At 38.0% G+C, this 13,816-nt stretch overlaps 1 protein-coding gene across 3 annotated transcripts in view; it reads left to right on the plus strand.

Annotated features, from left to right (window-relative positions):
* Positions 1 to 13,816, plus strand: part of LOC132152962 (pleckstrin homology domain-containing family M member 3-like) — a 39,534-nt gene that overhangs the window by 18,685 nt on the left and 7,033 nt on the right. For 2 of the 3 annotated variants that reach the window (XM_059562000.1, XM_059561999.1), the window contains 3 exons: positions 2,148 to 2,293; positions 2,437 to 2,630; positions 8,126 to 8,189. In XM_059562000.1, coding sequence (XP_059417983.1) covers positions 2,148 to 2,293; positions 2,437 to 2,630; positions 8,126 to 8,189 — 404 coding nt within the window. Of the gene's footprint in view, positions 1 to 2,147; positions 2,294 to 2,436; positions 2,631 to 8,125; positions 8,190 to 9,159; positions 9,287 to 13,816 lie in introns of those variants that run through there. The other variant, XM_059562001.1, reaches the window with a different exon arrangement.

Genomic DNA, 13,816 nt, shown 5'->3' on the forward strand with positions numbered 1-13,816 from the left:
ATGTGCTCAGGATTTATGCCTGATCTGTACTAAGAAGCATTTAGATTGATTCTGTTGTATCTGGACAGGTAAAAACAGCTCTGTCCACCTATTTTTATTTTGCAACTCTCTACATTGCGAGTAAATCACTTGCATATGCGACAAAATCTTTACCAGGGGTGCGTTTCCCAAAACCATAGTTGCTAACTAAATTAAAACTTTGTTGGTTGCAGTGCAATTTCCCATTGCCAACCAACTAAGTTGCTAACAGGTTAGCAACTATATGGTTTTGGGAAACGCACCCCTGGGCGACTAAATGATGTCTGATAATAGCCAACGGCCAATAAATTCTCAGATTTTACTCACCAGTGAGTTGGAGGCTAAGTGAAAGTTTAGCACCGATATATTTTCACTCAGCAAACACTGTCTGACTGAAAGCTTCAGAGTTTCACTCTCTGTCAAGAGATCTGTGATATTTTTCAGTTTTTTTATGAATGGATGTGCAACTCACCTGTATTTTACGTACCATAAACTCTACTGTAAAGGTGCACGACTCGCCGTTGCTTTGTCTCACACACACACTCAGAGAGAGAGAGAAGAGAGACAGAAATTGACGCAACACTGTAAAAAATATTCTTTGATGTATTTTCCTGTCAGAATAACAGTGTTCCTTTGGAATTCTTCAACTTAAGAACTGCTGGTTCCTCCGGTAGTGGGTGGAGATAATGTGCAAACTGCAATCTCATTGGCTGGCTCTCATCTATCACACTGAATGACCAAAAAAGCACCACCACCAGTCCTAAATTCAGTTAAAACGATTAATAAGCATTCAAACATGGTTATCAAGTTTTAATTCTAATTACTCAAGTTCTATTATTCAATAATAATTAATTATTAACTGACTGATGTTAAGAGTGTACTTTCAGATATATATATATATATATATATATATATATATATATATATATATATATGTCAGTCTGGTGAGTAAACTTAAAAAAAATTACTAGCCAATGGCGATTCAACTGCCAGGTTGTTCGTAGAGGGTTGTTTTGGTTTTTATCAGTGCCTTTTAAACCCTCTGGATCATCAGTAATATTTAACTGTGTTTAGCCAGGGTTGTGTCGTAAACCTTGACACATCAGTACACAACCCAAACAGACTGATCACCTTCTGCTAATGATTGTCAAATTTTAACAGGGTCATGCCCTCATCAGTAGATTAGGTGGTCATTAAAGGGTAAATAACATACAGCGTTTCACCTAATCTCATGTTAATCTTGAGAACCTATATAGTACTGCATCCTTCATATATCCAAAAAGTCTTTAGTTTTATCATATTTATAAAAGAAAAATACAGCTTTCCGATTCTTTCCGGAAAAAGCCGAGCTCCTGGAGGCGTGCCGTGAGCGGAGCTATAAAACTGATGTTTCGTGTTGTTTCCATTAACATATATTCACTTATGTGCTGATTTCCAACAAAATACAGATTTGTAATTGTACTTACATGATTGGGGTCTTTTATCACCGGAACGGCTCAATGTTTTAATAGCAAATGATGTGCAAATCCAGTGTCGGCCTCGTTTATAAAACATTCGTCACTCAAATGACCTGAACACAATAAGGCATTGATACACTCCGTTGCTGCCCCGGAAAAAATGTGCATCCACTGCATCCACTGTTCATGTAACGCTGGGTTCTTTGGGAAGCTGAACACGGTAAACTTTGCCTCACATCCAAAAATGCACTAATTTGGAGGCATTCTCGAACAAATCCTATGCAGCGCTGCCGATGATTTTGAAGTGTGTTGATGTGCGCGGTCTCGCTTTCCTCTGGTTAATGTGTGCGCGGTCTGGGAGAAATGCTCATATAAGGAGCTCCGTTCTCGTCTACGTCATTAGATCCACGATCGAAAAAAACCCCAGCCGAAACGTGTACCAACCCGCAAGTAAGAAAATTCTCAGACATTCTTCTAAATTATTTTTTTAACCTTGGCCATGTTTAGCATGAGAATCAATCTTTTTAACACTGTGAACAACTCTGAATACACGAAACACCATTGTACCCCCCCTTTAATGTTGTCTTTAACCCAGAGTTAAGTCCTGTCCTGGGTTTGATTTGAGGTGTTTGAGGTTCTTCCTTTTTATTGTTGCTTTGTTTTTCCATTTAGGATGTCAGAGGCCAGTGGGTCTGTCACGGTGCGAGGCCAAAGTTTGCTCTTACAGCGGCTGGTACTACTGCCCAAGTTGTCACCAGGACAACCTCTTCCTCATACCTGCTCGCCTGCTCCACAACTGGGACACTAACAAACACAAGGTGTGTGTATACAGACCTATAAACCCAATCCATATCTTGAGTATCGTTAATAATTCTGTACGTTTCCTTGGTGAGTTTAGAAATCAGCTTTTGCACCAACCAACAAAGTGATTATAATTAACAACACTGTTTTTGTGGCTCAGGTGTCAAAACAAGCAAAAGAGTTTCTGGAGTTTGTTTATGAGGAGCCCTTGTTAGATGTCCAGCAGTTGAACCCGTGTCTGTATGAGCATTGCGAGGCGTTGGCGGCCGTTCTCAAACTGAGACAACAGCTCCAGTCTCTCAGGGCTTACCTCTTCAGCTGTCGGGCCACAGTGGCAGAAGACCTCCGCCGCAGGTGAGCAATGCCAAAGAGCAGGAATAGGAAAGGCAGGGTTAGTGAAAGTGATCTCAAATTGGACCAATATATAAGTTAGTTTGTTTCTCACCTATTTAAAAAGGGGTTACGGTAACTAGAATCATATGCAAATGAATTAAAATCTGCTATGACTTATTATTGATTATCATTATTATCATTGATATCAGTGTGCGAGTGTATAAATATTTCCTAGTTAATTTTTTTAGTAGTCCAGTGTTTCTGATTACATTGTTTGATTAAAGCCAGCAGGGACACACGCTTTTCCTCTTGTAAGATGGGACTGTTTTGCATCTGTTTTGTTTTTTAGCCCTGCCAGTATATACAGTTGAGGTAACTTGGTTGTAATACATGTATTAAGCATGTAGCACTAACAAAGTATGAATTTTTAGATGCTATTTCAAGGAATGCATTTGGTTACTGGGAGTAAGATCCTTATGCAGATCTTTAGTGTATTCCTAAGGGCCAGGTTGAGCGGGAATGTGAAAGAGCTGTGTTTATGCGAAGGTTTCGGCACTAAAAGGCTTGTCTATGTGACGAATGCTTGATTCTCTTACCAGGGTCAGTGTGGAGACCACGAGATTGTGCTAGGAGGCCATAAACATTCACACCATGAGAGACGAAAGCTTGTACAGCTCTGTGATGAAATATCTCATAATGGAAAGCTACCACCAGTTTTTCCCCCCAAAATGCCTCACCTCCTTTTATATTGACAGTTAATCATCAAAAAATAGAACTGTTCACTTAATTTAGAGTTAAGTGAAAGTTTATATTTAGATTCTTAAAGGGAAAGTTCCCACAAAAATGTAAATGTCATTCTAAACCCTGTATTACAATCTTTATATATGCTATAAATGTTATTTTTATTATTTTATTATTTGTTGAGCAAAAAATAAAAAAAATCCTTTTTCAACGGTAGTATATACAGTACAGACCAAAAGTTTGGACACACCTTCTCATTCAAAGAGTTTTCTTTATTTTCATGACTTTGAAAATTTTAGATTCACACTGAAGGCATCAAAACTATGAATTAACACATGTGGAATTATATATGGAATTATATACATAACAACAAAGTGTGAAACAACTGAAAATATGTCATATTCTAGATTCTTCAAAGTAGCCACCTTTTGCTTTGATTACTGCTTTGCACACTCTTGGCATTCTCTTGATGAGCTTCAAGAGGTAGTCACCTGAAATGGTCTTCCAACAGTCTTGAAGGAGTTCCCCGAGAGATGCTTAGCACTTGTTGGCCCTTTTGCCTTCTGTCTGCCGTCCAGCTCACCCCTAAACCATCTCGATTGGGTTCAGGTCCGGTGACTGTGGAGGCCAGGTCATCTGGCACAGCACACCATCACTCTCCTTCTTGGTCAAATAGCCCTTGATGCCTTCAGTGTGACTCTACAATTTTCATAGTCATGAAAATAAAGGTAAACTAAATTTTGGGTAAACTAAGAGGAAACTAGAGTTTATTTTTCTTAGTGTCCATGAAACACATCTTTGGATTCACATTCTTTTTGTGGTAAACTAATTTCCATCTTTTTCTATTGAAATAAAGTATGGCATGACAAAAACGTTCAAAAAATATAAATAAATAAACTTCTGATGTTGACTTAATGGTGTTGCTAATGCACTCTTAGCTACATGTTCAGAACTCTGTTTGTTGTTTGAATCAATGAATTATTGAATGGGCAAGTACCCTTTCCTATGTATTGGCTCCTTTGAACTGCACGGGGACGTAGAAGGGGGATGACCGTTTGAAGACCAGACATGAGGGCTCTAGCAAAGCAAACCTCAGTTTGAACTGAAAATCCTCTCTGAGGTTCATCTCCTTGGAGGGGTCCCAGCTGCCTACTGAGTGGTGACTTTATCTGGCCGCTGTGTTTACGGGGTTCAGCAGCGGTGACCCTAGCAGGAGGCAGCGCTAGAGGGGTAGTGTTTATGTCCAGTCTATTAGCAGGCATCAGGCTAATGCTTCGTTTTTCCAAACAGTGTAGGATTGATGAGGGCAGTGGCGCTAAAATATTACCTTAGCCATTCATTGCACAACCTGGACGCTTATGAGCGGTTGTGAAGAGGCCCTCGAGTGTTTACACTAATCCACAGAGAGGAGAGTGGGAGCTGTCACAGTCCACACCGCTGAGTCTGATCTAATGCACTTCACTGATCCACACACAAGCTAACTACCTTTTATGAGTTTTCCCTCATGTCTGGGATTGGGAAATGAGAACCAGTTTTGAAATTGATGTGTAGTCCAATTCTTGAACTATTATGAACCAGATATTTTAAGGTGACCCAAAACCAGTTATTTAAGTGAATCAAACACACCTTACTGTGTTTTGTAGTGCTTAAGACATATCATGTGACACACAAAGGCATAATTCACCCAACAAATTTTAGTTCTGTTAAAGTTGTTCCAAAACTGATCATTAATTTCTGAATAAATGAATGAAATGTGAAATTTACACTTACCTTAAAAAGATTGTTGTTGGTAATGTCTTAATGTAGTGTTGTCCAAAGTACTGATGTCTGTACTGAAATTTGAAAAATGTGTCAATGCCAGCATTTCCTGCTAGCATTTTGAGCGCTGTAGTGTGGATTCTTAAACTGCTCTGATTGGCCATTGTGTTCACTCGCTCAACAGATATGTCTGTGATTGGCTACAAAGATCATCGCTAAACACTCTTCACCGAGTGGTTTCAAAGCAGCGTCTTTCAGCGGATCTCTAATATATCTGCTCATAGACGCTCAAAATGACAGCGGGAAATGCTGATATCTTCACATTTCATCTTGTACTTTTGACAACACCATCTCAGAGTCTTATAAAGTAAAGTCTTAAAACTTACCCAGGCTGTATTTGTTTGATAAAAAAATTGTAAATACTGTAATATTGTCAAATATTATTACAATTTAAAATAGCTGTTTTATTCATGTGTTGGTGTGGAGGTGAATTTCCAGCTGCCATCACTCCAGTCTTAGGTGACAAAAAGTGATCCATTCGCCTGGTTACCACCACTGTAAACACTTATATGTATTTACCCTGAGAAAGGACAAACGATAAAGACATGGAGCTCTGCCATGAGCAGAGATGAATTTATGCTTGAGGAGATAGAAAGCAGAAAGATGTCTCCATAATCAGAAGAAAATGAACACCCAGAGATACCAGGTTTCTTTTCACACACTGTCCTGATTTGAACAAGCTTTACAAAGGCTGGCAAATCGGCGTAACAACACATCCACAGGGATTAAGTTAGGATTTCATCTTGTCCTACAGAAGATAGCACATTATACCATGAAATCTTGTCAGTGCAATATCTTTTCTTTGTCAGGCTTCTTAAGATGTTCAGTAATACCTCACTTCTTATATCAGATTTGTGGGTATGTAAAGCTTTGAGCTCTGTGGTTTCCAGACCCTTTATTAACTAGGTATTCATACTTCTCTAAGACCGCAAATCTGTCAATTGTGATTTAAATAAAGTGGTGGGGGGGTCAGTTCCATTGCTGAATTGAAATCATTTTGATAATAAATACATTTAAAACATTTTTTTTTTTTTAATGAGTTCAGTTTTTTTTTTTTTTTACAGGCATTTAGCTGTGTGTTGATTTACTAAAGAACCAACTCAGAAGAACCATTGGTTCAGGAAAAGACAGTGTTTACAAAAAAAATAATAATAATAATAATAAAAGTTAATGAGAATAATTAGTTTTAGAATTAAACTACTCTTGCCCTGCTGAATGATTTTGATTCACTAAAAACAACCAGCTCAAAAGATTTATTTGTTTGGGAATGAGTTGGACTACACTGGTTGTGTGATTTGTATTCATTTAAAAAAAAAAAAACTAAACTAAAAATCACCTTTTTTTCCCCAAAATGGTTCCTTTTTTCATTAATGAGTTGAAAGAACACACAGAAATTATCTGACCCATCTGAGAACAGTACAACATGATCAAGACAGCACCTTTACGCTCATTTTAACAGCACATTTACACTCATAAATGCATATATTTATTAAACCTCAAACAACACACGACAGCTCTTGATAAAGAATCATTTTTGACATGCCTTATGTCAAACATGCAACAAAGCAGCTATCATCAGCTCTATTTGTACTAATGACACCTGCTGCAGCACATTGACCCTTAAGCTTTCCATAAACAAGTGAAAAGAGATTTCATCCCCAGCTTAGTAAACATCCCACCCCCTGCCTCCATGACTCAGTTTAGACTTAGATTAGCGTCGTAATGATGGCTTGGCCTAATGAGGCCTGAGGGACGAGCTGTGAATTGGGCTGTTTGGAGAGCCGCCATGCTTCTCTTCAACCAGTAATGAGATTATGGCACTGAATGAGAAAAAAGGAGCTTCACCACAATCCTCAAAGCTGAAAACTGAGGTGATGTCCAGCGAGCCATGCATGCATTTGGGCCACATGCATCAACACAAACCGTTTTAAATCATATGTGATTTTGTATACATAATATAATAGCTACGTTTACTCCTCAGTGCCTCATTATAGCTCAGAACTACCCAGCATACTTTCCTCCCATGTCATAATGCCATAAATTCCCTCTCTCCTGTGTTTTAGCTGTGTTTGTGGCCTGTAAGCCTGTCTCTAATTGCCAGCATCTGTCTGACGACCTGCTAATGATGGACCCAAGCCACTGAAGAGGCGGAATGGATGAACTGTTAGTGGGCAGGAGTAAAGATAAACCAGTTTCCAGTGTCAGACTACTTAATCGAACCCATTTTCCAGCCTGAAAAAAGACTGAATCCTGTTGAAGTATTCAGCTATAGGGTGTCTAGCCAATAGCATTATGTAAGAATGAATTGATTTTTTGCATCTCCAATTAATTAGAAGGAATCATCTGTTCTGTTTGCTTAGTTGTCGGTGGATATTATGGACTAACTATTCATGTGGTGAAAGATGAGATCAATCACTTCCAATATCTCCTAGTTTTTCATCTCGTTTGCTTCTCTTAACAGCATATCCCCTCTTTCTCCTTATCTCACTGTGTGCCTGTTGCTTTCCCAGTCCCCTCTTTTCTGGATAATTCTGTGGGCCCTTGAGTTTGTAATGTGAGCAGGCGTGGGTGAATTAGAGAGGGAAAGAGCGAGTGTAGGCTCATGGGAGGAGAGAGGTGAAGAGGGCCATAATAGCCAGCCAGATGGAGAGAGAGAGACAGAGCCGCCCCTCTTCACCCATAATAAGGGGTAGTGCTTTTAAATGCCTATTTTACAGCCTTTTTCCAATTCAATTGAATTAACCCCTATTTCCAAGCAATTTGGTCCCATGTTGTTATGGTTACAGAGACGAGATGACAGGACACTAGCGTTCCGCCTGAAATGGAGGTGTAGGTATATGTGTGCAGGCTAATGCAGTTATTTTTCTACAGATATGTGCATGCTCAGTTTTGACTTGAGATGACATTCATATGCATTTCACACTAATGTGATTTTTATTTTCTTTCTATTTTTGCAGGATCTTTCCGAGAGAATACCTGTTACAGCATGTGCACCTCTACTCATTGTCAGATCTGCAGCAGGTAGTTTTATCTCTTTCTTGTATTAACATCTATTTTTTTTTCTTTAAACATATATATATATATATATATATATATATATATATATATATATATATATATATATATATATATATATATATATATATATATATATATATAATGTGTGTGTGTGTGCGATGTGAGATCATCTACGAAATTCTGCTGAATGGAGTAAAAGGTAGTAAAATGTTTTACCAATTGAGCTGAGAGTGCGCAAACTATCAATGATGTCATAAATTAACATGAAGGATTTCAAACTCTGTCAGCAAGTAACAGTTGCTCCAAAATGTATTAAAACTGAATGTCATTGCAGTCGATCTAAAATATCAATTCAAATGGCATTCACAAGCAAATTGTCAGGCTTTTTTTTTTTTTTTTTTAATCTTGCGCTTATGTAGGAAGTCAGTTCTCATTAATTTCACATCAAACAAGTGTCCTAGCATAGTTACCACAGATATTCATCACTGTAACTACGAATATGATCCAATATCAATATTTTTAATATTTTTCTCCATGTAATGGACTTCAGTGGGAACCAACGGGCTGAAGGTCCAAATTGCAGTTTCAGTGCAGTTTAAAAGGGGCTCTACACGATCCCAGGATGTCATTTTCATAAGAAAATAAAAATGTATATACTTTTAACCACAAATGCTCATCTTGCACTAGCTCGACCTCACGCATAACGTAATCACGTTGGAAAGGTCACGTGTGATTTTGGCCCAAAGCACCGACCCAGTGTTTACAAAACGAACGTGCAAAGAAAGTCAAACACCGTTTATAAAAAAGGTAAAACAACGATGTCAGATGATTTTGAAGTTGAAGCAGAAAATGAGATGCAGTTTTTCATCCCGCCCTGCATGAATTTGCGGACGTGCATCGCAGAACTAGTGCAAGACGTGCATTTTTGTTTCAAGTATATAAATTATTATTATTTATTTATTAATTTTTTTAGAAAATGTCCGATGGTTTCACTAAATAAGACCCTTATTCATTGACTGGTATCGTGTAGAGCCCTTTGAAGCTGCATTGAAACTGCAATCCGGACCTTCAACCCATTGAAGTCCATTATATGAAGAAAATCCTGGAATGGTCATTCTGTAAGTGAACTAATCCTTTAAAAGTGTACTTTTTTATTTTTATTTACTTTTGAACTTTCTATTCATCAAAGTATTACAAAAAAAAGTGTATCATGGTTTCCACAAATATATTAAGCAACAGTCGTTTTGAATAATAAGAAATGTTACTTGAGCACCAAATCAGCATATTAGGATTATTTATGAAGGGTCATATGAAACTGGAGTATTGGTTGCTGAAAATACCATCAAAATAAAATAAACATGTTTTTTTTAAATTATTATTTTGTGCTTGTTTTGATCGCATTCTCGACTGTGAATGTCACTTAACTTTTTTTTTTTCAATGGAATGACATTCATACATTTTTGTGTGGCTGATGTGTTGTTAACCTCGTCCCACCTGATTGTGATAAAATACTTCATCGCACTCACACACACTGAGACACACCTGTAGCACACATCATCACCATGCCCAGTGTCTGTTCAGTGTCATCTGGCAGTGGGAGTTGAGAAGCTGTGGAAGTGAACTTTTCACACCCTTCCTCTCGTAACCCTGATGTTCAGAGTCACTGTAGATCTATGTGCAGCCTCAGTATCAATGACACACTAACCTTCTGCTTTTCACTTAGTGTTGTGAATCCATCTGTAATATGTTTAACAGGTTTATAAACTTTTTATTTTTCCCTTACACAAATTAAGGCCTTGAAAGGTTTTAAATCTAAGCAGAAAGTCTTAAATTCATAAAGGCATTGCATTAAATGTTGCATGCTTTGCAAAATAATGTTTTTGTCAGCATTTTTGTCTTGTTTTCCAATAGAAATATCTAAGCAACTTTAAAACCGATGCATTTACTTGATGCAGAGTGAAGATGTGAATTGTTTATGGAGAAAATAAATTACTTTAAAACAAGAACAGCCATCTGTTGATGACTTATCTGATTTAAAGGAACACTCCGACTTTTTTGGGACTTTAGCTTATTCACAGTATCCCCCAGAGTAAGATAAGTCCATACATACCTTTTTCATTTCTGTGCGTTCTGTAAGTGTTATTTGACGCACCCACCGCTAGCCTAGCTTAGCACAAAGACTGGATGTAAATGGATACTGGTAGCATAGTAATCCCAATAAGTGACAAAAAATAATGCAAACATTTTCCTATTTACATGTTGTGATCTGTATAGTCACAGCGTGTACAAATAACAAGGCTATATGAGACAGAGAACATTTTTAATCGTATAAATACTGGGAACTATATTCTCACTAGGCGTAGGAGCACAGCTAACGTTACTTGAGCGGTGTGGCTACTTGGGCGGAGTGATTAGCGCAGCACCCGAGACGCGCCGTGGTGAGGAGAAGAGAGTTCGCTCAGAGTTGGAGTAATAGAGTCAGCAATTACTAGATAGTAGATTTATAGTGTACAATCATGGGTGTTCGCTGTATTGTAAAGAACTGCAACAATAAACAGGGGAGACCAGGTATTACTATGATGTTTCATAGAATTCCAACCACAAACGCTGACCTGATGAATCGATGGCTACTTGCTCTGGAAATAGATCCAAACACACCTGAAAACACCATCACGAAGTATTTCGTTTGCTCTGAACATTTTACTGTAGACGACTATTTTGAAAAAATGCAAGTTGCCACACGGACCATGAAACATGTGCTAAAGGATACAGCCATCCCATCGATAATAAAGACAGGACAAATTGGATCACCTGTTGCTGCTGTAAGTGTTCCGTTATGTTTTGAGATGACTAACATTAGCCATACTGTAACAGTGCCATGCTAATGTAATATAACCTTAGTAGTGACACTATTACGTGAATAGGGGATCCGTGTATCCCCTTTATTGTTATTATTGTGACACACTGTATGCAATGGCTATACTACAATTTCATTGAACTATGAATGATCATTATAACAAAATCACTTACTTGGTGGACAGCTGACCATTAGGTTCACTCGGCATGGGGCGTTTCTTCCAGTTGATCTTGTCACAATGGGAAAAAAAGACAACTGCCGGGTGTATTAGGGCAGAGAAATCTTCCGTGGTAGTGACGCAAATATTTTGATTGTCATCAAGCCTTGACATTGATGGCAATACCCGGTCCCATTCATTACAACAAAGGCACTCGGTTTCTGTCGGCATAGGTTGGCATGTTCCACATTTACACCACCAGTCCGTGTTCATTCTGATTCTCCCTTCGTCTTACAGCTTCCAAAGTTTGTAACTCCTCGTCTGTGTATTCTGGCTCAAAACTATATGGTTCTGGATCTTGGTTTGATACACAGTAAAATTCCTCTGAGTCTGACAATTCCTCAAAGTCAGCCATGATCACGAGTCACGTCTAGCTAGTTAGTCACGTTTGTTTTGTTTACGGTCCCGTGTGCTGCGCTAATCACTCCGCCCAAGTAGCCACTCAACCCAAGTAACGTTAGCTGTGCTCCTACGCCTAGTGAGAATATAGTTCCCAGTATTTATACGATTAAAAATTCTCTCTGTCTCATATAGCCTTGTTATTTGTACACGCTGTGACTATACAGATCACAACATGTAAATAGGAAAAGTTTGCATTATTTTTGTCACTTATTGGGATTACTATGCTACCAGTATCCATTTACATCCAGTCTTTGTGCTAAGCTAGGCTAGCGGTGGGTGCGTCAAATTACACTTACAGAACGCACAGAAATGAAAAAGGTATGTATGGACTTATCTTACTCTGGGGGATACTGTGAATAAGCTAAAGTCCCAAAAAGTCGAAGTGTTCCTTTAAGTTGATTTCTCTGAGCCCGTTTGCAGATATTTGTCCTTTTTTAAATCATAAATCCACTTTATTTTGATAACTTTTCCAAGAAAACATCTTAATTTAAGATTTTTATAGACATTTGCACTGAAAAACAAGACAAAAATACTTAGAACGGTTATTTTTGGATCTGTTTTTTGTATTGGAGATTGGTTGGAAGTTGTGCTGCTAATACATCTCATTGTGTTCTCTTAAGAAATTTATATTTAGAGAACATATTGACATATTCTGTTCAGTTTCATTTATTCCTTAAATTCGTCTTAAGAAATCATAATTTTACTTTCATAAGACTTCCAGAAACCACTCATATTTTAATCCATTTTTATTAATTTTGCTCTTGTTTTTGGCTTATTTGATTGAAACTTTATTCATCGTTAAAATGTTTAATTTAACTTAAATTGCGAAATTTACATGCTTTAACTTACATGTTTGAAATAACTATTCATATATAAAAAATATAGGAAACCATGCTCTCATCTTTATTTCTCTCTCCTTTCCTCATTCTGCACCCCGTTTCTCCATAGCCCCCTATTACCGTGCATGAATTTTTGTCATTCTTCTGTTTCTTAAGAATGACCTCTGCCCTTATTTTTCTGTTGCTCTCAGAACATCTATTCTCCTGTCCCACATCCCCTCTCCCTTCTGTCTCCTGGTGGGAGGCTGGGGTTCCTCTCCACCCCTCCGCCCCCACCCAGCTAACTAATTACTGCCATTCAGGAGCAACAGGCAGAAAAACAAAGCGTGACAGTCCTGCCTCTGCTTCTATTCCATTCTGTTCTTCCCCAGCATCCCAATGCCTGACACTGCCTCTCTGCCCCTTTTTTCACGTCTTTTACATTCTACATGTCAATTACAGCTTGTCTTTTTATATTTCATTAAAAGCTAATTTTATTAATTCATTTATTTTTAATTAATTCAGTTGATAAATAAGTGTTGAAATATTTTATTTATATTTTTTTTTCCACAAAACAAAGCAGTCTCTCAGTCCGAAAACCGATGCAACCCGTTCTTGACTCGTGAACGAGTCAATGTTTCGTTCGTTATCCTGGCTCGTCTCGGTGTTCATCTTCAGTTCTCTCTTCACAGCAGTTCAGTCAGTGTACTGTTTGAGTAAATTAATTACTCCGGGATATTGGTTTGTTTTAACTCGGAGGTAGTGTCAGCCAAATTAAAAAGTTAACAGCTCAAGTAATTTGTGGATTAATGCTTATTGGAGACGCGAACCGTTTCAAGCGATTCAGTTCGATTTGGTGAACTGGTTCAAGAAGATCCGGTTAACTCGAGTGATTCGTTCGCGAACCGGACATCACTACACTGCAGTGTTGTGAACGTGCTCACAACAGACACGGAAGAGAAGACAATGCTGAATAAAGTCGTAGTTTTTGTTATTTTTGGATCAAAATGTATTTTCGATGCTTCAAAAAATTCTAACTGACCCTCTGATGTCACATGGACTACTTTGATGATGTTTTTCTTACCTTTCTGGACATGGACAGTATACCGTACATCAATTTTCAATAGAGGGACAGAAAGCTCTCAGACTAATTCTAAAATATCTTAAACTGTGTTCCAAAGATGAATGGAGGTCTTATGGGTTTGGAACAACATGAGGGTGAGTCATTAATGACATCATTTTCATTTTTGGGTGAACTAACACATTAAATGCTCTCTGTACTGTCAGTACTTTGTCGCTCTTCTTGTGTACTACTTATACATGGCATTCGCCGCAA

This window comes from Carassius carassius, chromosome 11 (genome assembly GCF_963082965.1).
Source record: "Carassius carassius chromosome 11, fCarCar2.1, whole genome shotgun sequence".
Taxonomy (NCBI): domain Eukaryota; kingdom Metazoa; phylum Chordata; class Actinopteri; order Cypriniformes; family Cyprinidae; genus Carassius; species Carassius carassius.